Here is a 25,058-nt window from a genome sequence, read left to right as displayed (position 1 = left end):
CTTCAGATTCAGGTAGACCTGGGATCTAGATCTCCCTCTGCTACCTTCTAGCTGTGTGGCCTGGGGCCAGTTACTGAGTCTCTCTGAGCCTCCGTTTCCCTACCTGATAAAACGGGACAATGAGCCTCCGCCCCACGGGATACAGAGAGGATTCAACGAGATGGGGGCTGGGCTCCATGTCTGGCACAGGTTCATGCCCGCCGAGTGGCGGCCAAGGGTATTCATGCTGCTGCAATGAGTAACCCAACAGGAAGAGAAATGTGCCCACTCTCTCAGCAGCCACTCTTCCTTTGATTCTTCCCAGCTTACAGGGACCCCGCCCAGGTTCCTCAAACCATCTCTAGGGAAGGATCGGGTTCATTTTGTTTTGCTTTTTAAATTTCCAATCCATCAAAGTCCCATGGGTGGTTCTACTGCATCTGATTAGTATGTAGTGGTAACACCCAAACCAGCCCCTGCCTGCCTCCCGGCGAGTCCACCAGGCACAGGCTTGGTTGTCACAATGGCTAGTTGCTAAAAATATCTCTGAATGCTTGTTCTTGATTTCTGGACTGACTGTGGGCAGATGCAAGCTATTCATGTGTGATCCGTGATCTACCTTCCTCTTCCATAAAAATGGCTGCCATGGTTTGAACACCTGTTCCTTGCATGACACCGTAAACCATTTTGTTTTCAATCCTCCATCAATCCTAGGAGATGAAAATTAAATTCCTATTCTGTAGATGGAGAAATCTGCTTTCAGAGAATGTAAGCAGCTTGCCCAACACCACACAGCCGAGTCCTAAGTGACTTGAGCCAGGATTTGAACTCAAAATCAATCCTGGGGAAAAGCTCAATCTCTTTCTACCCTGTCACCTTGCACTTCAGCTAGAAGGCCCTTTATTGTGCAACAACACATCAGTCACGTGTTAGTTGACTTTTAGATACACATACGTCAACTTTTAAGAGTGTCCTCCCCGATCTGAAATTTCTGGCTAAGGTTCTAGAAAATAAGGCCTATTTTTAATTTCACTTGAAATACTTGTTCAGTTTGGGGTCCTGGTGGTTTGCTTTTCAACAGAACTGCAAAAAGCAGTCAAACCTATCAGTGACAGAGGGAGAGAGAGCCTGAGGTCTTACGTCACTGGCGATCTCCCTGGATGCCCGGGCAGTCTGGAATGGGATGGCGTCCAGCCTGAAGTCATAGCCACCAGCCCGGGTCTGTTCCCAAGAGTTTCTGTAGGCTTTCTAGATGGGGAAAAGAGAGAACTGAGTGAGCAGGGAGTGAGAACGACACACCGGGCATGTTGTTAGTTCTGAGCAGAAATGAACGCACACCCTCCACCCTGTAGGTGTCCAAGGACAGAGCCATGGCCCCACATCCATCCCAAGGACGTCCCCAAGCTCTGGGAGTGGTGGGGCTGGCCATGAAGGGCTCAGCTCTAAGCTCCTGGCCTGAGCATCAGGCCCTGCTCGGGGGGTCTGGTGTCTGCGGGTCTGGCTCATTTGCTACATCCTGTTGGTACCAGAGGTCCCGCTCTACTCCTTCCTGTCTTTGCATTTACTTTCAGTGCCTCGGGTTTTCAGCTTCTAGATGCCGGAACTCGAAGTTCAAGAACTCTGCTTCTTCCCTCATTCTGAAAGCCCTATTCCTTGGGTCCTGGCACCCATGTGTGTGTGAGTTCCAACGACTCCGCGCGGGCCCCTCGGCTACTTCTGAAGCCATGTCACACCATCTCTATGAAGCGTGCCGCCTCCCATAGGCACCCTTGGTGCCCGCACGGAGGGAAGAGCCTCCACCTGAATGAAATGGATTGCCAAGAACCTGACCGAGTTCCTGACCCATGTATTTCACATCTTCCTCTTTCATTTTTTCCCTTTTGAAGTTGTTCTCGCACACCCTCCAGGAGTCCGTAATCACATCCTCTTGGTCCTCAGGTAGACCCACATACCCGAGAGAGCATCAAAATCTCCCATGCCTTCATGTAGCTAATATTTTTTTTTCAAGATAAGGGAATGGCTCCATGAAAGGAGCCATCTGGAGATGCCAGTGGAGGGCTGTCCTTTATTCAGCCACAGAGAAGGGAGACGGCAGGTGGGGCCCAGGAGCGGCAGGTGATGAAGTGACAGCCCCAGGCCGTGTCGGTGGCTCACTCATTCCAAGAGCCACGGCAGGTCAGGAGGCCCCTGAAGAACCTTACTTTGGTCACTTGGAAATACAGGTCATGGCCGAGGCTCTGTTCTACAGGGGATTGAGGGGATTAAGCAAGGAAGGATGGCAGATAAAAAGCAAAGTGCCTCGCCTCACCGCACAAGCGGTCCTGGAAGCAGAGGGGCCCCCGGAGCTGGAGCCTGGCCCAATGGGGGGGCTCCACATTGTTATGTCCTGCCGTCCACCACCTTCACCTTCATCATTGCCTCCAACTCCAACATCCAATACACCAACCATGAGCCAAATACCTGCCGTATCCAGGGCCCTAGACATACAGAGCCAATAGTCGTTGGAAGAATCGCCTAATTGATGGGTCACAAACAGGGCCCCAAGGATTCGATTTACTGGGTCACCACCAAGTGGAGCAGGCAGGACCGAGGGACTGGTAGAAGGGGAGAAACATTCAGATAATGACAGAGCGACCAGCACCCTTAGCCTTATGCTCCCTGGTACAGTGGGCCCACAAGTAGCAGTATATATAGCAAACAGAGTCCAAGGCCTTAGCATCCCCTGGGAAGAGGACAGTTGGTGCCTTCCCACAAAGGGCCTCCACACCGGATCTGGGCGAGGTAAGGATGCCAAACTTTCCTCAGCATCAAACTCTGACGTCGCCCCACTCTGGTGTCCAATGCACCCCAGCTTCCGAGCCTCTACGGCGGAGGGTCACCTAGCGAGCGTGGCCGAAATTGGGGTTCTCCCCAAGGCGCCGGCTCCCTTTCTCCTGCTCCTTCTCCCTGTATACTATTTGCTCGATTGTGATCACTTCCTCCCTGAGTTTTTTTATTCTGTTGAGGTTTCTGCCTTGCCACCGGGAGCCTTTAGATTCCGTAGGCTCTTTGATTTGGAACCCTGGGCGTTCCTCTTCTTTATCACAGTGGGCGCAGTTTTGTCCTCATCCTCACACATTAGAGTCATTTGATTTTTAGTTATTTCGGCTGCCTTACACATCTCAATGGCTTTCTTTGCCCAGGAAGGTCACTTTCCCTCCACATCTTCCTCACGGAGCACTTGATCCAATTGTGTGCATTCTCCACGCCCCCGAAGAAGTGCTCTTTCAAAAGAGGTTCATGAGTTCTCCATATCCGCATGCCCCGGCGGCTAATTTCAGCCCCGGGACTCTGCAGACTGGCGTCCCTCGTGAGCCGGAAGATGCTCTGTCACCAGCCTGGGGTGGCCGTCCTCCTTCAGCTGGGCCCCAGATGGACTGGCGGCTTTACCCCAGTTTTCAGGGCTCTGGGCCTCCAAGCATGCAGCCCACGGAGGCCCGGCCTTCCCCCATCCTCGAAGCACTAATACGATGGCTGTTTTGTCCCGGCTCTGCTGAGGGGGAGGTCCCGCTTCCCCCAGATGGAGGTCAGCCCACCAGAGCTGCTGTTCTAAAATTATCGCTCGCACATCCCTCAAAAGCCTCAAATGTCATAATAACTCATATTTACAAAGCACCATCGCATTCACTGCGTGGGATCCCACAGGGCTTTACAAACGCAACAAACTAATACACACGCTAACTAGAAGGCGCCTCTCGTCGACCCCTGCAAGGCAGCCACCTCTGGGGTGCGCGGGAGCAGCTGTTGATCTGCACGGAGCCCCAGGATACAATGGCCAGGCCAGGGAGGGAAGAATGGCCGGACTCTGGGAGGCCCCGCGCGGCCCCAGGCCGACACACTCAGCCTGTGTGATTCTGATCTGACGGCGTCTTTTGATTCTGCCGCCTGGCTACCTGTTATCCCCGGATCACAGCTTTGCTGGCCGAGCGGCGGCCTATTCTATGGCAACCGGGGGCCTCCAACCCCCGCTAACAACAAGCCTGGGTTTAGGAAACAGCATCTTGGTTATGCACGCAAAGGGCAGACATCTAAGGGAAACAGAAGTGTGGAGGCCACCGCCTCACACACAAAGGAGCCGCTTGTGTTTGTACCTGATGGACGACAATTGTGCGGTGAGAAAGTGCCACCGTGCCTCCAAAGTCACCCTGCTCTGAGGGCTGAGGAGACGCGTCCAGGAAAGAAACAGAGCAGGTGTCTATGCCTGCCAGGGCCGGGGGAGCACCTGACTGCGGTCTTGGCCGTCCCTCCCAGAACCAGAATTTGCTAGCCGGAAGGAACCACAGGCATTGGTTGGCCCAGCTCCGTCCCATTTTCCAGTTGAGGAAACTGAGGCCCCACAAGGAAACGGGCTCAGAGTCACACATGGGGGCTGTCTCATTCTCGGTCCCCGCATTCTTTCTGTCTCAAGTCCTCCTTCCTGGGACTTTTCTCCCCCCAACAAATAGAATCCAGTTTGGGTGTAGATGCAGTTGCAGGAGGAGGCACGTGCCCCACGAGGCGTGACTTCACTTACGTCACTCAGATGCAGCGCGTTGAGGCGGGCTCTGGCGAAATCGGGGTGGTCGGGGATCGGGGTGTATCTGTGCAGGGACTCCGCATCCCCTGACCTGTACAGGCGCTGTGGGGAAGACAGGCTCACGGTAAATGCAGAACAGGCCCTGGCTGAGGTTGCAGGTGAGAAGCAGGCTGCCCCTCCCCACCGGGTGCTGGTCGTGGGAGCAGAACCCAGCCCTGCGCACGGAGGGCATCCCTCCAGAATCCACCGGCTGACGGAGAGGGCCCACGGGCCCAGAGTTACGTAGGGCCGGCTGGGGGTAAGGAGACCCTATTTAAAACATTTATCAAGATCTGCTCCAAATGGGCCCCAAACCAACATCCTGGCTGGCCACCCCTGTGTGGTTTTACAAACAGTATAAGGTATGTGGCTCTTTTGAGAATCTTTGCAATTGAGCATTGTTCAAGCTTTCTACTAGTACCGAGATGTCTTAATGCCCTTATTGCTTGACATAAATAGTAATAATAAAAAGACACAACCACTAATAAGTCTTTTTTTAATCCTAAAATGCCTTAATATGTTTTCAGAAAATTAAAGTTTTCATAGTCTACCTGGGTCCCTGGAAGACACAATTTTAAAACTCAAGCTTCTTAGTTGCTCTTTTTAGAGCAGTGATCTAAGAGTTGCAAAGAAGTTTAGGAAGGGACTGAGTCTCATCTACTTTTAGAGAGGAAAATATAGTATTGAATATTCTGATCCTTTTCCAAATTGAATTTGGGCTTCGTGAACATAAACCTGTCGGTATATTTGGACTCCATGTGACCAGGGGTCGGCTTTGTCACTGTGTGTGCAAAATCAAATCCTTTGACGAGTTCAGAGAAAAAATATTTAACTTCCTATACTTCGAAATAAATATAGGAGAGAAGAAATGAGGCTAAATCATACAGAAAGAGTAGAAGCAGAAAGAAGCTTTTAATATAGCTGTTCTTTTTTTTCTAACTGGGTTATGTTCAGCTTTTAATTCCATCACCATCTATCAATAATTAAGACGTATCTCATCTAGTGCTGAGCAAAAGATCATCAGTAGTACACAGTGTTACTGTTGCTATGATTACGAACCAAACCATAATAAGAGGCATGCACTGAGGACTTACTACGTTCCCCATACTTGCTAAAAGCTTCACATACATTTATTTATTCAATTCTCATTTAGTTCCCTTAATCTGAGGAAATGGCGCTATCATTGCCCTCCTTTCAAATAAGGGAATGGAGGTTAGGAGAGAGCAGGTAACTGGCCCTAGATCCCCCAGGTAGTAGACAGAAAGTTTGCACTCCCAACTATCCTAAGTCCGTGCTCGTAAGCACTGAGTACTGAGCAGTACTACCCACTCCTGGGCACCTAGGGTTGGTGATGAAAACATACCCACCTCATTGCAATGCATGTAGCTGTTCTTGGCATGAACCAGGTCCGGGGAGTCAACCACCGTGGTGAACTTGATACTATCTGGTCTCTCACGGTATTTGGTCTGTAAGAGAAAGATACGGATCCCACGAAACAGGTGAATATCATGCATTTTTCTGGATGCAGCTTCACCCCACCTACTCAGTACCAGAGGTGCCAATGATGCTATTGGAAAACAAGTCTCTCTTCTTGGTGGGTAACTCACAGGGCTCCAAGCTGCCTCTGTGGACAAGCATTTACTCTCCGGCACAATTCCAAGGCATATTACAATAAAGGAATTCAGTAGAGGGAGGGGCTTAGCACCAACTGGGCCTTCCTTGGACCCTGTCCAAGTAAGTTCTGCTACTAAGAGATGGAAGAAGGCAGCACCACCCTCAAGGGGATCCCCGGGCAAGAATCTCCAGGCCACCGATACAGTGGGGAGTTCGGTAAAGGTAACCATCCCTCTGCAGTGTGTAATGCCATCTGAAATCAGATTACCCAAGACACTGGACACTCTGCATAAATTCTGTAGGTGGATGGCAAATTCTGTGCCCTCAAGAAAACAATGGACCAGCTTAGCTCATAACGACCTGATGTACCTACTGAGAATCTTCTAGTGCATCACCTGTCTCTCATCGCCCAGTACGGAACATGACTTTAACTCCCCAGCAAGTGAACTCATCTGGAGAGAAGTCTTGTTCTGTCTTGCGATTTGGTTGCAAAAGGCCAGGAAAAACACTGGAGGGTCCAGTGGCCGTGAGGCCCCCTTAGGGTTTCGACCCCATAAGCCGGCTCCCTCTTCAGGAGGAAATAAATGCCAGGTTGCATTTATGACAGAGTTGGGGGCGTGGTACCTCGCTGATGAGTTCGCCGGCCTTCTTTGCACTCTCCAGCTGTGGGGAACTCAGGGTCAGCCATCCTGTCCCCTTCATGCCCATCAGGTCTGACTTGTAGTGAAACTGCGAGAAGAAGATCATTGGTTTTTACCAAGAGAGTGCCACAGGCTGTCGGGTGATTTCAAGGTGCTTGATTTGTAATAGCATCTGTATTCATCTCCACTGTAACACGTCAACATCTCCTTCGGAGCACATCCTGTATATCGTCAAGTCAAACCGTGCGAGTGTGCGCACTCCGCCAGGAGCTAATTAATGGATCGTGCGAAGATCCAAGCAGGCCCCACCTGTGAGTGGGCAGGGTTGGAAGCCAAGGTAATGGGTGCATATGATCACTTAAAGAAAGAGTGGAGGTCTACACCCAAGCTCAGGCATCAGCCTGGATGATTCTGTTCCCTTCTGGCACTGAGGCGACTGCTTGCCTGCCTTCCTGCCTGCCTAAATAGAACAGTTCTACCCACCTTCAGGTGATCAAAGGGCCCAGAGTCACCAAAATGTGACTCAGTTTCTCTCTGTGATAGCTGAAGGTCATAACAATCCTTCTGTTCTCGTGAGAACACCGGAGAGGCCTCAGGAGCAAAGGCCACTCGATGTGTTGGATCTGGTTTTGTCTCGTGGTGGTGGGGGGGTAGCGAGGGGCAGAGACAATGCCAGCAGGACTCTCAGAACCACACACACTTAGATACAACCGGTTGTATCTATGTGTGAGCCATTTTAATTTTTTTGTGCCTGGATTTACCTCCCCCTCCCACTGTTGCCTCAAGATTTGCTTGTATCACAAAGATGGGCTGGGCCTTATCCATTTTCTTCATTTTAAGGACTCAGAAGATTAGAACGACAGCGGCATTCCTGGGAGACAATCCTAAGCGGTGCTGTAGGACAATGGGTCTGATTAGGAGTCTCCTAAAACGTGAAATCTTATTACCATTCCACGATCTGTCCACCATTACCTAGGATGAGACAGTCGCAGGAATGCTTTTCTTCTTCTCTTTATGGAAATTAGGCATTTTTAAAGGTGGAAAAGGACTCTCTAAGGAAATCTAAAATCTGGATCTAAACGAAGTTGATAGCATTTCTCTAATTTAGATATAAGCTCTGCTGTAACGTAGAATATCACTCCAGAAACCAGTCTTCTGCCTTTTTAGTTTCCTTTCATTTCAGGATTCACAGCGTCCCTCACAGCTGGCCTCAAAGAGGGTCCGTTTCTGATCTACTGTCTGCTGGTTAATGCCCCTGTGCAAATTCCACTCTGCCTTCCGACTGGTGAAGGGAGGTATCACTCAGTTTCAGGAGCAGGTTTCAAAACCCCATGTCAGTAAGATTGCTTTGTATGCCGCGATCTTTCGGTCTACACCGGCAAAGCTTTTGCCTTCCACTCTGATAAAGAACAGAGAAAATTGGATAAATTTCTAAGTTAGAGAGAATAATCCTACAGGGCCTCTTCACAGCCAGGCCTTGCTCCTTTCATACGCAAGATGAAGTGGGGAGCACTCTTTCAACTCGCCTTTTGTTGAGCTGAACAGTACAATCGCAGCTAAGTCGGAAAGCAAGATGCAGGTTCCCCAAAGATCTGACTGGGCCTCAGACTCTCTTACAAATGGATTGTCTCTTGATATTCCAGCTCCCAGGCCAGGTTTGACTATTCACGCAGACCCTAAAAACAACACGCCTGCCCCGGACTTCATGATGAAAGAGGGGGAGAGAGGAGGGGAGTCGAGAAGAATCAGCTACCCAAAGATGGTTTTGAAGAAGGATGGCAAGATAATAAGAGACCCTCTCGAGCTGCCCAGCTGCGCCTGGCTTCCCCAGATGGCAGTCTTGCTGTTTTCCCTTGCACGGATTAAGGCCTAGAAGCCACCTTCAGATTCATACGTGGGGTTTCCCGGGACCCCCGTTTTGGAGCACAGGCTGCAGTTTTGGGTCCCCAATTTCCAACAACGTCAACAACTGCACCCAGGAGGCGACCAAGGGAGGAGGTATAGCTGTCATATTAACGAAAATCTATATAATCACCTTCTAGCAGAGGGCGTGGTTTGCTTTAGACTCATCCTCTCATGCAGTGCTCACACCACCCTGCAAAGGCGGGGTTCTTATACCCATCTGCGGAACAATCTTGGTGTTCAAGTGACTGTTCAGATCCTCAGAAGAGCCATGGGCGGCTGTCCTCTGGGTGTACCAGACAGACTGTCATTAAGAGAACCCTTAAGAGCCGGCGTGCCTGGGTTCCTAATCCAGCCACCCGGGGGAGCCAAAGAGCACCAAACCAGGAGTCCAGAGACTAGTGTGGGGCTTCACCTCTGACTTGGGGTCTAGAGCAAGTCATTTCCCCACCAGCCTGTGACCCTTGGGCAAATGACTTAAGATCATAGGTGCTTTAGTTGCCACATAGGTAAAAATGGGAGTCCTATCAGTACGTACCTAGATACTAAATGAGATAGTTCGTGCAAAATACTGGAGCAAATGCCCAGTCCAGAATAAACATTCCATACATTTTAGCTATTGTTATTGTTGTTGTTTCTGATGGGGAAACTGAGGCTCAGAAAGCTTAGGGAGTCTACCCAAGGTCATGCAGCTGTAAAAGTCTACCCAAGGTCAGGGTTGTCCCCTTGACGGTCCTTGCAAGGTGCTTTTCAGGACTCCCCACAGCCCCCGTGCAAGATCACGGCCATTTGCAGTATAGCATTCCCTGGGCAGAGCGTGTGTCTGAGATAAATTCTGGAGGCCCAGGCATGCCTTGAGCGATCATGGCCTGAGACCTTCGCCCTTGGGGTGAGCACCTCTTGGCTCCCTCTGGCCAGACCCATAGCTTTCTTTCTGGCCTGGGGAGGAGAGGGCAGGAGAAGCAGCTGCAGGCCAGGGATACTGTTCCTCCCCCAGACTCTGCCAAATCGAGTGAAGACATGTGGAGCCTTTGTTCCTTCTTCTACACAACATAACCACATGAAATTAGATTTTCAATAACGCCTGCAAGGAAACAGAAGCCTCAGAGCCAGCTGGACATTACGGGACGTCCTGTATTCATAGCACCTTGGAATCCACGCCCCCCAAATTAACAAACTTCAAGCCTATAAAGCAATGCATGAAGAGCAATAGGGTGATTTAAAAAATTAAGCCACAGTTTCTCGGCATTCAAAATTTTAATACATATCCTATTCATAAAATGTCCGTTTAAGAGTGCCAACCACTGTTTCTTGGAAAGTCCTCTTCTTTTTAGATTGTTCTTCCTACTTATTTTAGTGTTAAAATATACTTTCTTTTCAGGAAAAAACCACTGTGATATATTTGGCAACCTGAGGTAATGTTTAGGGTTGTTTTTTTTTCCCCACTTAGTAAAAAAAAAAATCTGATAATATATTGATGCCACTATCTTAAAAACATCTCCCCATGAACCCTGAAATCTGAGGTCACCAGTCAATCAACCCTCTTCGCTCTTCTGTTAGATGCATGGAGGCCTAGAAAGTGAAGGAACAGCTCGAGGACACACGGCCAGTAACCAACAAAGTGGGGCTTCCAATGAACATCTTCAGGCTCCCAGCTGGGCCCCCCTTGCCTCTCCCAGATGGCCTGTGTATCTCCCTCTGGGATCTGCCCTGCCCCAGAGGTTTCTCTCCTACTCCCCCTCTCCCAGGAACAGCCCACTGACAGGAGGGTCACGCCATGAGCTTTTCTTGCAGGTGGTGGGCTAGCCGTCTAGCAAGTGGAAGGCCTTTCCAGTAGAACAGGGACTGGCACCTTGGTAATGTCCTGTGTGGGGCCCAATGAACAACCCCTGCTCTACACTTGACTTGCTCTCGCACCCTGTGATGCTGCCCTCCCAGCAAACTGTGATGAATAATGAGGTGACCATTAAACCATGACCGCACTGACTCATAAGTAACCCCCACTTACATGTTTATAGTATTTTGCCTGTGAATATAACTCAAGCTAAGAGCAGTCATTGCCCTAAAGACAACCAGAATCGACAGGCTCAGTGCAGAGAACAATCCAAACAGCTAACACTTACCGGCATGTTTCTGTGGACCAGGCACCATGCTGGGTGCTTCATACAGACCAGTCCTCAACTGCCAGCGGTGTTCTCCACTGGGTGCGATTCTGTCCCCCAGGTACACGTGGCCATATTTAGAGACATTTTGATTGCCACACTTGGGGGAGGGCAGCACCACTGGCATCTCGTGGGAAGAGGCCGGAAATGCTGCAACGCATGGGACAGGGCCCACACCAAAGAACTCTCCAGCCCAGAACATCCGGGGTGCTGGAGTTGAGAAACCCTGATACGGATGGGAAGGGTTGATGCGACAACAGTCCCATCGGCTGTGCTCTAAAAAGACAGTTTCTTCCTCGTAGGACTGCTCAGAGGCCTAGGGAGACAACACGTGCCAGATCTCGTGGCACAGTGTCTGCCACACAGCATGTGGTTCACACGTGCTGACCACGCCCACACTGTCTTCGTTGGGAGGTCCCGGTGGAGGAAGCTGAGAAGTGGAGGGGGGATTGGAATGACTCCAGCATGTGTGGGAGGGGCTCCCCACCAACCTGCTCGGTGCCCTTGCCTGGGTGAGGACCTCTCCCTTCTGTGTTGTGTCTACACCAGTGTTGTAGGAAGCACTTGAGCTCCCTCCCCAAGAGCAAGATGGGTGAGATCGTGAGTTTTGGAGCCAGTCCTGCCTGGGCATCTCCCGCATGACCTCATCTGTAAAAGAGGAGTCACGACCATCCCCACCTCACGGCGTTATAGCAAGAGGGACAGTAATGGCAGCCAGTCGGTCAGTGTCAGCCATGTTTTCTAGTCATGACCTTCACCCCCACCACACAACGTCAGCCCCATAAACTCTCTCAGACTCCACTCTGGACCACAGCCTTCTCACTTGCCCACTTGCTTCACGCCAGACTCAGATAAGCTGAGACTCCTCCCACTCAGGGCCTTGGCCCTTGGATTTGCTATTCTGTTGGCTGGAGTGGTATCCCCTTACCTCATCAACTTTGCTCTTTGCTCATGTCGCTTTTTCAGTGGGAACTGCCTGGACCCCACCCCTGATTTTAAATTGCACATGTGCAGGTCCACACACACCTGCACACCTACCCCCCTGCCCTGCTTCGTCTGTCTCCACAACACGTGTCACCATCCGACATACTATGTGTCTACATACTATGATATTCTACCTCCCTCCCATATACTGAAGCTCCATGAGCACAGCAGTTTTTTGACTCTTTTGTTGATTGTGGGATCCCCAGGGCCTGGAATGGTGCCTGGTACATAGTAGGTGCTCAAGAAACAGTTGTTAGATGACTGAATGATTCCAACCTAGATGACCTAACATAGAGACCCAGCAAGTCTTGGTTTTGGTGGGACAGGGGGAGTCGGAAAGACTAAAGAAGAAGCAGAGATTTACACCCAGTCTTGGTGCGAGGAGAAAGGTCAGGGGCTGCTGTGCGGCCCAAAGGCCCCCTACCTCACTCTGCAGGGCATGAGCTCTCTTGGCCCAGGACATCTTCAGGTCCTCAGGCAGAGCTGTGAACTCGTGGCACCGTGTCCTATAGTCGTGATCGCTGGCGAGGGCCTGGGCCTTCCTGGCATGGACCAGGTGCATCATATCCAAGGGCAGGTGGCACTGGGCGTGGCTGCTGGCTGCCCCCCGTCTGTACTGAAGCTCGCTCTGCAGCTGTCCCACCCGCCAGCAGTGCTGGAGCCGGGGGTCGTCGCTCATGCTCCGGGCCCCAATCAGCCTGCCTCGCTCCTTCACAAAGTCATGTCTGTAGAGAAACTGCAAGGGAGGACCACCGTCAGGGGCCGGCATTCGGCCTGCTTAAATTCCACCTGCACGTTTTCACTGCAGACCCTAGAAAAATCACCTATTCTTACGCGAGGAGGTGATGATTATAAGAAAAACCACAAGTGAGGTTGGCCTGAGAGCATGCTTCCTCCCTGGGGGATGAACAATTAAAACATCGCTCCATTCTTCCTATCTAATTAAAACCAGATCCTCAGAACAACAAAAAAAGGCCCCACTCCCCTTAACGTGTCCTATGGCCAAAAGGAATTTATCAAAAAAGGTAAAAGAGAAACTTCTGCTTTAACCGTGCGTACTTGGCAAAACATGAAACCCAAAAGACAGGATCCATTTATTTGAAGTCCACATTTTCTGTGATTTGTTTGTGGGAAAGAGAAAGTCACCTTCATGTCCCAAAGCTATGGACGCTATCAACAGAGTGGCTGAAACACAGCTGGCAAATCCTCACGCCAACGTGTGAAACTACAGACAGCCAAGAGGGAGATGTGTTAGGGCTGTGTTACGATTTCTACAGCGAGTTCTCTTTCGAATTCCAGAAGAAGTTGGGCAGAGCACACATTATGGGGCGGGAGGGGGGAGACGACTATGGCCCAGACACTGCAATTAGATATAAATCGTCATCTCTTTCCTGCTGGAGACCTTTGCCTGAATTTAGCTTCTGATTAACAGAGCCTTTCTTTCCCTCCCTCTGTCAAAGAATCTCATTTCTAACTAATATATTCTGCAGGTGACATCCTGTCTCACAGGGTGATAGATTTGCTTTAATTCAGGAAAATCAGCCGTAGACATTGTTTTACATGAAGTTAACAGAAATTAGGCAAGATGGAAGGTCATATCATTCAACTCACATCACTGGCTATATCTCCAGAGACGCGAGCAGCCTGGAAGGGGAGAGCGTCTATTGTCAGCTTGTAGCCTTGAGCACGGAGATTACGCCAAGACTCCTGGTATTTTGCCTACGGTAGGAACACATGTAGATCTTCTTAAAAAAAAAAAAATTACATGAATCAGCGAACAAAGGCTACCCTTTTCATTTGTAGTACGGTGTTCCAGAATCGATCTCTGATGAGCAAAAGCTCTCTCTTTTGCAAAGACAATCTCATTAGCACACACGCTGTGTCGCGTGCTGACACATTTGTACACAACACTTGAGAAAGGGCATATTTATACAAGCATCGAAAAGACATTTTTTTAAGTTTCTGGGAACCCCAGAAGGGTCCCTGTGAGATCCCATCCCAGCCACAGACACACACGGCTTTGGAGCATGTCTGAACCTCGGCAACAAGAAAGGCTTACGTCACTCAGATTGGCTGCGTTTGCTTTCGCTCGGACAAACTCAGGCAGCCCCAGGGTCATTGTGTATCGGTGCATCTCATCCTCTCCGGCTGCTTTATAGAGGCGCTGGGTAAAAGAGAAGAACAAGCAAGGAGACAATGCCGCATGTTTCTGCCATGCTGGCAGTCCTTCATCTGGAAGTGGGAAATAGGCTTGTGGAAGGCCCCTCCCTGTGTCATGGAGACACCTTCTGTCTTGGGGAAGATCTTTCTTTCAATGAAGACAGTCTTTCATGAGTCAAATTGAGTGGCATAAAAGGAATATGTAAGGAATTGCAAGTTGCCTTTGATGGGGTTCAGGACAGGTTACCCCGAAATATAGCACCTTGCGGTACTGAATACTTTAAGCTGAAGGAACGTGAGAGAAGCAGGTGTTAGGAGAACTCTGATGCAGGTCATAAGAGCCTCCTGTGGGAGGTGTCCTCACTACACCCAGGGGAAACGAGCATCCTTATCTCCGAAGACCGAGGGCTGCTGAGGGGAAGCCAAGTGAACAGACCTTGCTAAGTGCACCCCTGTATGACATCTTCCCGTGACTTTCTACTCTTCATTAAACCTCCTACAAAAATGTTCAGGTTTAACCATTTCTTCTGGTCTTTGTCTCCTTACAAAGGCTCCCGTATCATGTAAAACTCATATTAAATAAACTTGTATGCTTTTCTTTTGTTAATCTAACTTTGGTGACAGAATCCCCACTGAGAACCTAAGATGGGTAAAGAAAAAGGTGCTTCCCCCCCCCTTCCCCTACACTTTACTCAACAATAGGCTGAGGAAAGAAAAACACAGGCACATCATTAAGGTTCTTCTCATTATAGACTTTTCCCTAGAGGATATAACGTAAAGACAACAAATATTAAAATCTGGGAAATTTAGGAGAAGCTCCAGTTGATAGAAGGGAGACTCCCAAACCCTATTCTCCATCCTTTACTAAAGCCCCAGCTCCTCCCATGAACAAACTCATGCCAATTCCGGAACTGGCCTCATGAACAGTTCCAGAAACATCTATTCTCATGATCAGAAATGGGTCTGTGGCTGGTGAGTTCTCTGAGGCCAGAGGCCACCCTAAGAGGCATTGTTACCCCACAGCATCCAGCTCACACAGCAGGCAGGAAAGGCTCCAAAGGAATTTAAAATTGAGAACATCGCTACACAAGCCCTTGGGAGCATTCTTATCCCAAGCTGCTGTGTCTTACTTTTTGACTTTGGTGAGAGTGGAACCTCACTGTTTAAAAAGCCAAATTTCAACTGACTTCTAAAAGAGTCAGAAGGAGAATTTTTAAAACTAAGGACGATGCCAAATTTAATTCAATGCCAAGCTCAATTTCTATTTCAAACTTGCAAGAGAGCCACTAAGGAGTAGAACCAAGGGGGCTGGAACGATGATTCGATGTCACGAGGTTCCTTCCCCTGTATGCCCCTCTGCTAGAGATGATTAAATGAGGTGAGCAAACAGCAGATGAGGGGAGGAGGCAGAAATTCCAGAAGTCTTACCAACACCATACTACATAACCGCCCTTGGACAACCACCTCTGGATAACCACACATCCTCCACTAACCATCAGAACGACCATATAAATGCAGTTAGCCAGTATGTGCCTAGACAGAACAGATGAACTGTGGGTCAATACTTTGCAACTTCAATGCACAGAGGAAACCCATGTGGATCCTGCTCGATGACCTTGTGGATTCAGTGGGTCTGGGGTGGGGCCCAAGGTTTGGTGTTTCTAACAAGCCCCCAGGAGATTCTGGTGCTACTGGTCCATGACTGCCCTTGGGACTAGAGACTAAACCCGATTTCCAACTAGGCCTGCCTTCTTTCTGGAAAATATTAACATTCCATACAGGACATTTTCTTTCCAGACTTCCATGCAAACACACATCCCTTTCCCTGGCCCCAACCCCACAAATATTCAAGCATATTTTGAACGATCTAGCAGTTTTTTAAAAGCCCATTCCAAAGCCATCCAGTTGTACCTCATTGGTGATCTGGTTACTGAGTTTTGCATGGAGGAGGCTGGGAGTGTCTGTCACAGCTGTGTACTTGAATGACTGGGGATGCTGGCGGTATTTACTCTGAGGGAAGAAGACGGCTTGATAAGGCATAAAACCAGAAGCAGAAGAAGCTTTATGAGCACTAGTTATAAAACCTCACTTTACAGAGGCTGCTAGTCTGTCCCCCAGAACCAGTCTGATACCTGCTCTCGAGACCTCCGTGAACAAGACTATTGAAATCTACATTTTGCTCCCGACCTTTGCTCACAGGAGACCCAGAGGTCTTCAGCTTTGGGGGTAACCCAGAAACAACAGTGCAAATTAAAAAAATACATAATGCCTGCATCCCACCCTGGAGACCAGGATTCAGTAAACTGTCCGTGGGCCCAGGACTCTGTGTTTTTTTAAAAGTTGCAAAGAGGATTCTGATGCACCATCAGGTTCAGAAAGCACTTTCTTTTGAGATTTCACTGGAAAAGGAAAGCACAAAGTTCAATCTGAACTCCCATGGTGAGGCCAGTTCCATTTTCTCAGAGCTCCTAGTCAATGTGTGAGCCCACCTGATACTTCCAGTGCCTTCCATCATGCCTCCTGTCCTTGCATCTACAGTGAAGGGAAGTCCCAGAGCCCTCACAGGTGTAAGTAAGATTCCTCAGGCATTTAAAGAGCTTAGAATCCTAGACTTCTATATTTTTACCATGAAATTATCACCAAGCTTGTAGCAATCATTTCCCAGCCACCAGAGAAGCACAGTTGCTTAGATTATTTGTGCTAATCCCCTAAAAACCAAATGACAGAGGTAGGAGTACCCCCATTTGACTGATTAAGAAGTTGAGACTCAGAGAGGGCAGGTGACAGGCTGGAGGTCACACAGCAAATGAGTGCCGGCCTAGAATTTCAGTCTCCCCATCTGTTGGTCTCTAAGGCCTGCCTTCTTGTCATTGTACCCTAGGAAAGCAGATCTTATGAGCCAGTGAATAATTCTTATGGGTTCACAGGGGGAACCGGCCTGATATTTGCAAAGCTGTCTTAAACGGCATCCAGTCTGAATGGAGACTCTAGCAAGAGGAAGGGCCCGGCGAGTGGTAATGCCGTGAGTCGCCACTGTTAAGTTGAACGTCTAGCTCGCTCTAGCAGTGAGCAGCAAGCTGAGCGCTTGGGGAGGACTTCTGCGGTGGAAATAGACTGACATCTGTCACCTGTCCTTCCAGGGTCCCCGGTTACCTCACTGATAAGTTCAGATGCTTTCTTTCTGCCTTCAATCTCCAACGTGCCCGGAATGACACAGGGAACGCCTCGCATAAAGTTCAGGTCTGACCGGTACAAATTCTGTGAGAAACAGCACGAGGCATCAGAAAAGCCAAACTCATGGGACAAGGAAGCGAAGAGAAACCCGAGGACCCACAGCAGGACCACACCATAATTAGAACTCAAGGCCACGCCAGTCTCTCCAGAGAGGTCACCCTCAGCGCACACAAAACGCCTCTCAGTAAATGTTCATCAGGGAAACAAAAACGTAGGTCAGGACAAAAGACTTTCTGTTGTCACTTGTCTCAGGAGCCGCAGAGGGACGAGAGGCAGGTTTTCGTCTTAATGTGGGCTATCAAAACATAAATGCTGGAGCGGATTGTGGTCAGGAAGTCAGTTGTCTCGGGGCAAATGTGGAAATGATGGTTTAATAGGTCTTCTAAAACAAAACCCAGCAGCAGAGGGTGGCATTAATTAATCATGGGTTAAGAAAGAACTAATAAATGAATCCAGAATCGTCTGGCACAGACCTGTCTGAGTCTATCCCGGGTTAGGGCAAGTGCGTGTACCCGAGTGATTCGGGCTGACAGTTTAAAGGGTGCCCAAATTCACATCCCTGCAGCCACCAAGGTGCCCCCCTGGGCGTGCTGCCTTCCAACTGATATCACGACGAGAGGCGGGGAGGCAAGGGCTCCGCTCAGGTGACACACGGGCCTGGAGCTGAGCGTGGCAGCTGCCTCGTTCCTGCAGCTGCTCTAGGGTTCCTGACAGTGTATGTCATCCAGTAAACACTGTGTACACACGAAGATTCGAACAGATGACAGATAACCCAGATCTGAGCACCCTCTGCTTCCAGGTCCCATCAGACCAGGAAACAGGTTTTGTATAGTGTTTTGCTTTCCAATCCTGGCCCATTAGTTGCAAACCCCAGTGCACGGAAACCCAGCAAGCCGGGAAATAAGGTGAGCACCAAACAGGACGCCGCAGCCTGTTGTGGGGAGACATCCAGGCTCTTTTCGGGAGAAAGGAAATCCTCAATGCTTCCCAACACTCCCAGGCCACCTGCTTCAGCAAGCAGGTGACAGGAGCTCGAAATGCATGTGAGAGAACCATCAAGATCTCCACAACTCCTTTCAGGGACCCAGGAAGGATCTCTGGGGCCCGATGTCCTGCCCTCCTCTGGACACTTTCCTCTGTTTAAAGTGGGTCCACTCTGACCCCACCCTCTTCTAACAGAACATAGCCTCCCACAGAAAATGGGCAGCCTGGGAATATACAAAGCACCATAAAGAGCCTGAGACCAGAGGCAAAGCCGTTACTAAATCTTGAATATGCAAAACTGTGAACTGAAGGCATCTTTGTCGGATACTGTCTAAGTTCAAATGTCAGCCCCCCTTTCTCACTGATAGTTATGTGATCTCAGGCAAGCTACACATTTCCCTTCTTTGAGCCTCACTATAATGTCTCCATAAAAGAGGGTAAAGATTACTGACATAGGGTTATTTTGAGGTTTAAATGAGATCATGCATGAAAATGTAATGCTTAGAAACAGTAAATGTTTCCTGCTGCTGTTAGATCTGTACAATCGTGCTGGGCAGGAACACTGGGCAGTGTTTCCGAAGAAAACTCAGGTTTAGGATTTCTCACCTCCGGAGCCTCCCACAGCGCCAACAGGAGCTTGCGGGTCACTGCCTCATGGTCAAATCTGAGCCGACAGAACCCCAAGAGAGAGGTCGGGTCTCCTTACCTCGCTCTGCAACTTGTGAGCTTTCTTGGCACAGCTGAGCCTCAGGTCTTCGGCCAAGGAAGTGTACTGGGGGAGTGGGTGTCTGTAGTCCTGGTCGCTGGCCAGGCTCTGAGCCTTCTTGGCATGCACCAGGGTTACCATGTCCAACGGCAGATGGAAGCGCGCCTTTGAGAGTTCAAAGCCTTTCTTATAATTCACCTAGAGGGGCAGACAGATCAACAGCGGCTATTTCAAAGCCACCATTTGCACAGGGGCCATCAGGGAGAGCAGTGGTGATGCAATTGTCCCAGGTAAGCCGGGGAGACATTGCTGGCAGAACCAGTGCTCGCTTCCTGCAGGGACTGGCTTCATAAGCAGGACTCATCTCCCGGTCCCAACACTCATCACCCCCAGCTCCTAGAGGTCATCGTGATTTGGATGATGAAGGCCCATGGCTCCCCAGTTAGGGAAAATACAGAAATTCAAGAGACAGACATTTCCTGAGGCAAGAAGCTACATGGCTAACCTGTGTCCTGCCCACCAGAGTTTCTCCCCGTCACACTCTCAAGTTCAGATTTTAGATACCGGGGACTCTCTACTTGGGCGAGCTTGTGAAGACCTTCATCAAAGCATCAGATGACATCCTAAGAAATCTGGGGGCCAGGAGCAGTGGGGCCAGTTCTGAGGGGTGGTTATTCCTAGGAGTCCAACATGCATGCTGAGGGAAGAAAGGAGAGGTCTATCCCAGACCACAAGCTCCATTACAGTCCTCAGAGAAGCTGTTGGAAGGCTGGTGAAACTCAATCTGGGCTTTCTTGGAACTCCAATGCATAACTGCCACCTCCTCCATCCTTCCCACCCTAACCTCCTGCTCCCATCCCCATGAAACCTCCCCTAACCCCCAGCATAAAGCAGAGGACAATTCATGTCCAACCCTACACTCTTAGGTCAGCACTCCAGCACAGAAAGGGGGGGAATGTTAGAAATGGGGAAACATGAGGCAGAGAACATGTGAAGCTGTGGAAAGGGCATGAGATGGAGGGCTGGCTCCATGTCCACTTTCTAGATGACCTTAGACAAGGGACTGAAGCACTCAGGGTCTGGGCTTTCTCATCAGTAAACCAGACTGGATAAGATGATGACATTCCTAGAGACAGTTTAACGGTCAAGTGAGATGCAGTGTGTAAAAGTGTTCAGTCCTCTGTGACATAGTGGACACAAATTAGCTTTTACCACCACCATTAGCCAACTCACACGTGTGCAAGGGGACAGTGTATACACGCTTGTGCCAGCATCTAGGCGGCTGAAATCAAGAGTTGCAAACTCAGTTGTTTCCAGGGGCCAGACAAGTAGCACCAGGGAATAAAGCAGGAAGTGGGTGAGCAGGGAGTGGCCGTGTGACCAGGGGAGCACAGATCCCTTCTCAATGGAGCTCTCAGCAGTCCACTTCAACTCTAGCCTTGAGAGATCCAGGCTCAGCTTCTGGCCAGAAGTCTAAAACTTTTATGTGAAAATTTCCATTTTTAAAGGTTTGCAATTAATTCACTATGCAGACTAAACAGAACACCTCTGCAGTGCAAATCTAGCCCACATGCCCCCATCTGTGGCCCCTGGTCAAATCACAGAATGCCCAACCCACAAGGGAGCTAAGGGGTCAACTAGCTCAAACTCTCTCTTGATGGAGGAAGAAGCTGAAGCCCAGAGGAGCCAAGAGACCTAACAGCAAGTTAGGACAGAACCAGTGGCCACAACCAGAAGGACCAAGGACATAAGCTGGCTGGACATCATTAGGCTGGGAGGGGAGGGCCCAGCTCCGACGCATTTTCTCCCACTTACTTCGCTCTGCAGCGAGTTTGCATACACTGAATGTGCGAGGCTGAGATCGTCTTCCAAGCTCCGGGAGCCAAGCATCTGCCCTTTCATTTGCTCAAATGCCTCTTTGTATTTGTACTAAAGGGAAAGAGAGCGGGAGAGAGTAACAGCTCGGGGACAAGGGACACGGAATGGGAGAGGTGGGTATTGGGCGAAAATGTTTTGTTCTTTTGACAGTGACTGGGTGAGTTGAAAGAAAACGCGCAGGAGTCGTCAAAAGGCCTATTCTTTCATATGCAAGACTCCCAATGACTAAAGGGCTGGAGATGAAGTGGCAGGACGGTGAGCACTTGGGCGGCCCACGCTGGAGGAAGGTGGAGGTGGGTGCATTGTTAGCAGTCTCTGCCCGCGGACTCGCTTTAGGAAAGCGCCTGGTGGAGGGTGCATTTCATCTGCCCAGGGTCCGGAGTTACAGTTCGGCATTGGGCTTTGTACCCGGGCCCGGAGATTTTTTTGTTGTCTGGTCTGTTCTTTCTCACTGGTCGTTATCAGATTGCCCTAACACAGTCATTTGGAAAAGCAGAGGATAGTATCCGCAGGCAAAATAAGGCAGGGGTTGGGGCAAAAGGAGTAAAAATGGGTTAGTATTAAACATTGACAGAGTAATGGAAGTGGACGCTCACATCACTTATGATTTCGCTGGAAGCCTTTGCTGCCTGGAACGGAATGGCATCCAATCTCAGCTTATAGCCACCATCCCGAAGTTTGCTCCAGGATTCCTTATAACGTGTCTGTTGGGAAGATGTGGACAAATAGACACCTTCATGTGATCTGGTGGTTCTGAAATTCTCATTACCGAGATGGGGATCTGCTTTGTTGTTGGGTTTTCTCCCGCACTGCCCACCCCCGCCCCCAATTGGAGTTAGAAATCACCGTGTCTTAGCAAAAACCAAGAATTGGATCCTGCCTCGTGTCCACCCATGAGAGGGAGAACCTCTGTGGGGGACTCTTAGGAGTTAGACCCAGATTTCTCTGAGCAGCAAGCTGAGTGGAAGCAGCAGACATAAGGCTGAGTGTGCAGAGCTCTTTACGCAACATACAGAGAACTCAACCGTCTTTATCAAAGAACAGGAAGGGGGGGGTTTGCTGATCAAGATCCTGGGAGGGAGGAGTCTCTCCTTGGAACAGCCACTGGATACACTCGCCTACATTCTGATGCTCCCATATTTCAGCCCCTCAGTACAAATGCCCTTTGTACTAAGGCAGTTCTCCCAGTCTCCTTCTTGTAAAGGAGCTTGACTCTTCTGCAGGACGGACTACCTAATCTGCAGAGCTCCGTCCGTGCAAATGAAAATGTGGGGCCCCTTGTTCAAAAATACGACAAACTTCAAGATGGTGACAGCACAGCATTAAACTGGGCTCCAGGCTCTTCTGAGTCCAGGCTGTTGTGCACCACCCAGGTCCCCTGATCTCCTGTACTTAAAACCAGTGCGCCTTGCATCAGCCTCACCTCACTGATATTCATGGCATTCAGCTTGGCCAGCAGGACTTCAGGGAGGTCGGCTGTCTGAGTGTAATGATGCTTGATGTTTTCTCCTTGTTCCCTGTACAACCTCTGTGGACGAAGAGAGGTTTTGTATTAGACCTGGGAGGCTCCTCCCCGCAGCCATCAGCCAAGTCCCACTCCTGGAGGCAAGGGTGGGGCGGCTGCCCCCTCCCCAGAGAGACAGGATGCTGGGTGCCTCTACTGAGATCTCATAGCCAGCACGGTGCTGCGTGCTTCATTCCCTCCTGAGCCCTACCTCCCAGCTCAGAACATGACAGGCTGAAACTGGCCTCTCAGCGAACACTCCCCACTTGTAACAGCTGCTGACGGGGGTCAGCAGAAAATGAGAGCTAGTTAACCCTCAGTAATTTTGTTATTCCCTATCAACCGTGAGAGGGCATTGAAATCCAGAAGCAGGAGAGATGGCTCTTGCACAGGTGAGGTTTTCCTTGGACCTACTTCCGTCCCTGTTCCCGTCCCCCAGCTCAAGGATTCTTGTGCTAATAAATGTCTACTTGGTGGGTCTGGGGTGCTATTCACCCAGAACTCTGATTTGGGCTCATGACATCCTCGTGGTGATGACACATAAAGTTGACATAGGCCGCCAGAGAAAGTTTCTAAGCCAGGCTTTTCCATCCTAAATCTTATTAGTGTATCCATGTTTCTCCGTATCACAGCAGTGCCCCCTAGAGTTGGTTAGGGTAAGGAAGAAGCAGGTGTTGTTTTTCCTCATACAAAAGTTCTTTGACCATCTGTGTTTCTCAGAATTCAGTGTGCTTCTGATGGGCTGATTGTCAAGAAATTATAAATTCCTAAGTCCATAAGTGTATAAATCATCTCATAACATATTCTGACAGGCACTCAGGACATTTCCAAGTGCCTGTTGAATAAGACACCACCTGAATAATTTATTCAATTGGGAAGGAGAGATAATCTTGAAACTCCTCCCCCATGAAGATTTGTAAATTTTCCTCGTGGCAAGTTGAATGGTTTGAAGATATTTATAAGGCATGTCTGCCCTGCACAAAGATCTGTGGGCCTCTCTCAGTAGAATCAGCCAAAAGGGGTTAATCCATGTCCTAAAGTGAATTTTCATAGGATCTCATGGTTCAATTTAGTCTCCAACGAACATTGTGCCATGAGGGCAAAAGGCCAGATCTCGGTTTCATATTATAAAGGGAATATACGAAATGACTTCAAAGTTAGTCTTATACACACAAGACCCAAATCATTTTCAAAGTCTTTAGGGGAATTCAGAGAGCAAGAATTCCTATCCTTGGGTCCCAAGGAGCCCTGGCAGGGCTGAGTCTGTCAATTACCAAGAATTTTGGCCCCAAAAGTTCCAGTTCTGAAAACAACAGTTTAAAATCAAAAGGACAGGGGAAAAGGCCCCACCACAGACAAATCTTGAAGACATGCAAATGGGAAGAGGGGAGAGTGTGGGGGCGGCAGGGTGGCGGAGCCCCACTTGGCATTGGAAGAGCAGTAACACCCCATTTGCATCCTAATGAGGAAGCACCCCCGCTAAGGTGTGCCTCGGCAAAAGGACAAGAAGTTCCTTCATCCTTAGAACAACAGAAGGAGCAAGGTAAGAACCCCTCAGCTTCAATCGCGGTGTTGAAAGAAGAGCCCACTCTTAGAGTCATAATGTATATATATTATCACTTACATCCACTGCTTGGGTATAACTAATTCTGGCCTGGACCATCTCCGGAGTGTCTTTAATACTGGTAAACTTCAAAGCATCTGGATGCTGACGGTACTTCTTCTGTTGAGCAGAAAAAGATCAAAGCTGTGAATTTTGTGCGGCTCTTTCATGCCATTTGAAAGGGAAAATCATAGGTTGCTTGAGATTAGAGTGAATTTGTGAACATAATTATTATTCGGCTTCCTCCATCTTTATATCCTAGGTGCCTTCAGGTTAATATTTGTTTCAATTTAAGAATAACCTCATGTCAATTAACATTAAAGTATTTCTACCTGGTGTAAAGAAAACATCACAAAATTAGGTTGTACCAGTAAAATACTGTGGGATGTACACTTATGGAAGGATTCTTTTTATAGGCTTCAAATACTGTGTCACAGTTGTTTACATATCTTGGTTTGGGTCTCCCAAGCAGGAAGGAAGTCACATTTATCAATTGAAGCTTCCCGTTTTCCTTCCCCAAAAGGACTTGGCAAAGATTATCACAGTCAAAACCCTTGCATTTAACAGCCAGTGATATAACTATTCAATCACTTTAGAACCCAGTTCAGTTAACACAAGCAAGAATTCTCTAAAATGTTACAATAGCAAAAAGAAGGGCGCTATTATTGGAAAGGAGCCATCATACATTTTGAAAGACACTGGGGGAAAAAAAAGAATTACAAGAATCCAAATGCTGGAAAATATCTAGATACCCAATTCTGATTCCAAAGTCCTAAGTTAATTCCTGCTGTGTTTTTGTTTAATCCACATATAGTTCCAGGAGACTAGAACAGTTGCTATCTTAACGGAATTATGAAGCGTATCTTTCCTCACTTCGAACAGTTATTTTATAAACATTTCCTTATTTATCAGGTTCAATTCTTGTATCCTGGGCTGTTTAAAGGGGATACAGTTCAAAAGCCAGCCATCTCTGTTTTGTCACCTGTTTTTGTAAATAAAGTTTTATTGGAACATAGCCATACTCATTCATTTACGTGGCAGAGTTCAGGAGTTGCAACAGAAACGGTGTGGCCCACAAAGCTGAAAATATTTACTATCTGGGCCTTGACAAAG

The 25,058-nt window shown here is 49.0% G+C and overlaps 1 protein-coding gene across 1 annotated transcript in view; it reads right to left on the bottom strand.

The window, feature by feature from the left end:
* LOC103657298 (nebulin related anchoring protein) overlaps nucleotides 1-25,058 on the bottom strand; it is a 69,400-nt gene that overhangs the window by 2,240 nt on the left and 42,102 nt on the right. The window contains exons 26-39 of the mRNA XM_040624430.1: nucleotides 23,967-24,065; nucleotides 22,262-22,366; nucleotides 21,435-21,542; nucleotides 20,776-20,889; nucleotides 18,961-19,158; nucleotides 17,190-17,294; nucleotides 15,948-16,046; nucleotides 13,936-14,040; nucleotides 13,488-13,595; nucleotides 12,301-12,612; nucleotides 6,812-6,916; nucleotides 5,941-6,039; nucleotides 4,532-4,636; nucleotides 1,120-1,227 (exon numbers count right to left, since the gene is read on the bottom strand). Coding sequence (XP_040480364.1) covers nucleotides 1,120-1,227; nucleotides 4,532-4,636; nucleotides 5,941-6,039; nucleotides 6,812-6,916; nucleotides 12,301-12,612; nucleotides 13,488-13,595; nucleotides 13,936-14,040; nucleotides 15,948-16,046; nucleotides 17,190-17,294; nucleotides 18,961-19,158; nucleotides 20,776-20,889; nucleotides 21,435-21,542; nucleotides 22,262-22,366; nucleotides 23,967-24,065 — 1,770 coding nt within the window. The remainder of the gene's footprint in view (nucleotides 1-1,119; nucleotides 1,228-4,531; nucleotides 4,637-5,940; nucleotides 6,040-6,811; nucleotides 6,917-12,300; nucleotides 12,613-13,487; nucleotides 13,596-13,935; nucleotides 14,041-15,947; nucleotides 16,047-17,189; nucleotides 17,295-18,960; nucleotides 19,159-20,775; nucleotides 20,890-21,434; nucleotides 21,543-22,261; nucleotides 22,367-23,966; nucleotides 24,066-25,058) is intronic.

This window comes from Ursus maritimus, unplaced genomic scaffold, assembly GCF_017311325.1.
Source record: "Ursus maritimus isolate PB19 unplaced genomic scaffold, ASM1731132v1 scaffold_7, whole genome shotgun sequence".
NCBI classification, from domain to species: Eukaryota; Metazoa; Chordata; class Mammalia; order Carnivora; family Ursidae; genus Ursus; species Ursus maritimus.
This window is presented reverse-complemented; position numbering and strand designations above follow the sequence as displayed.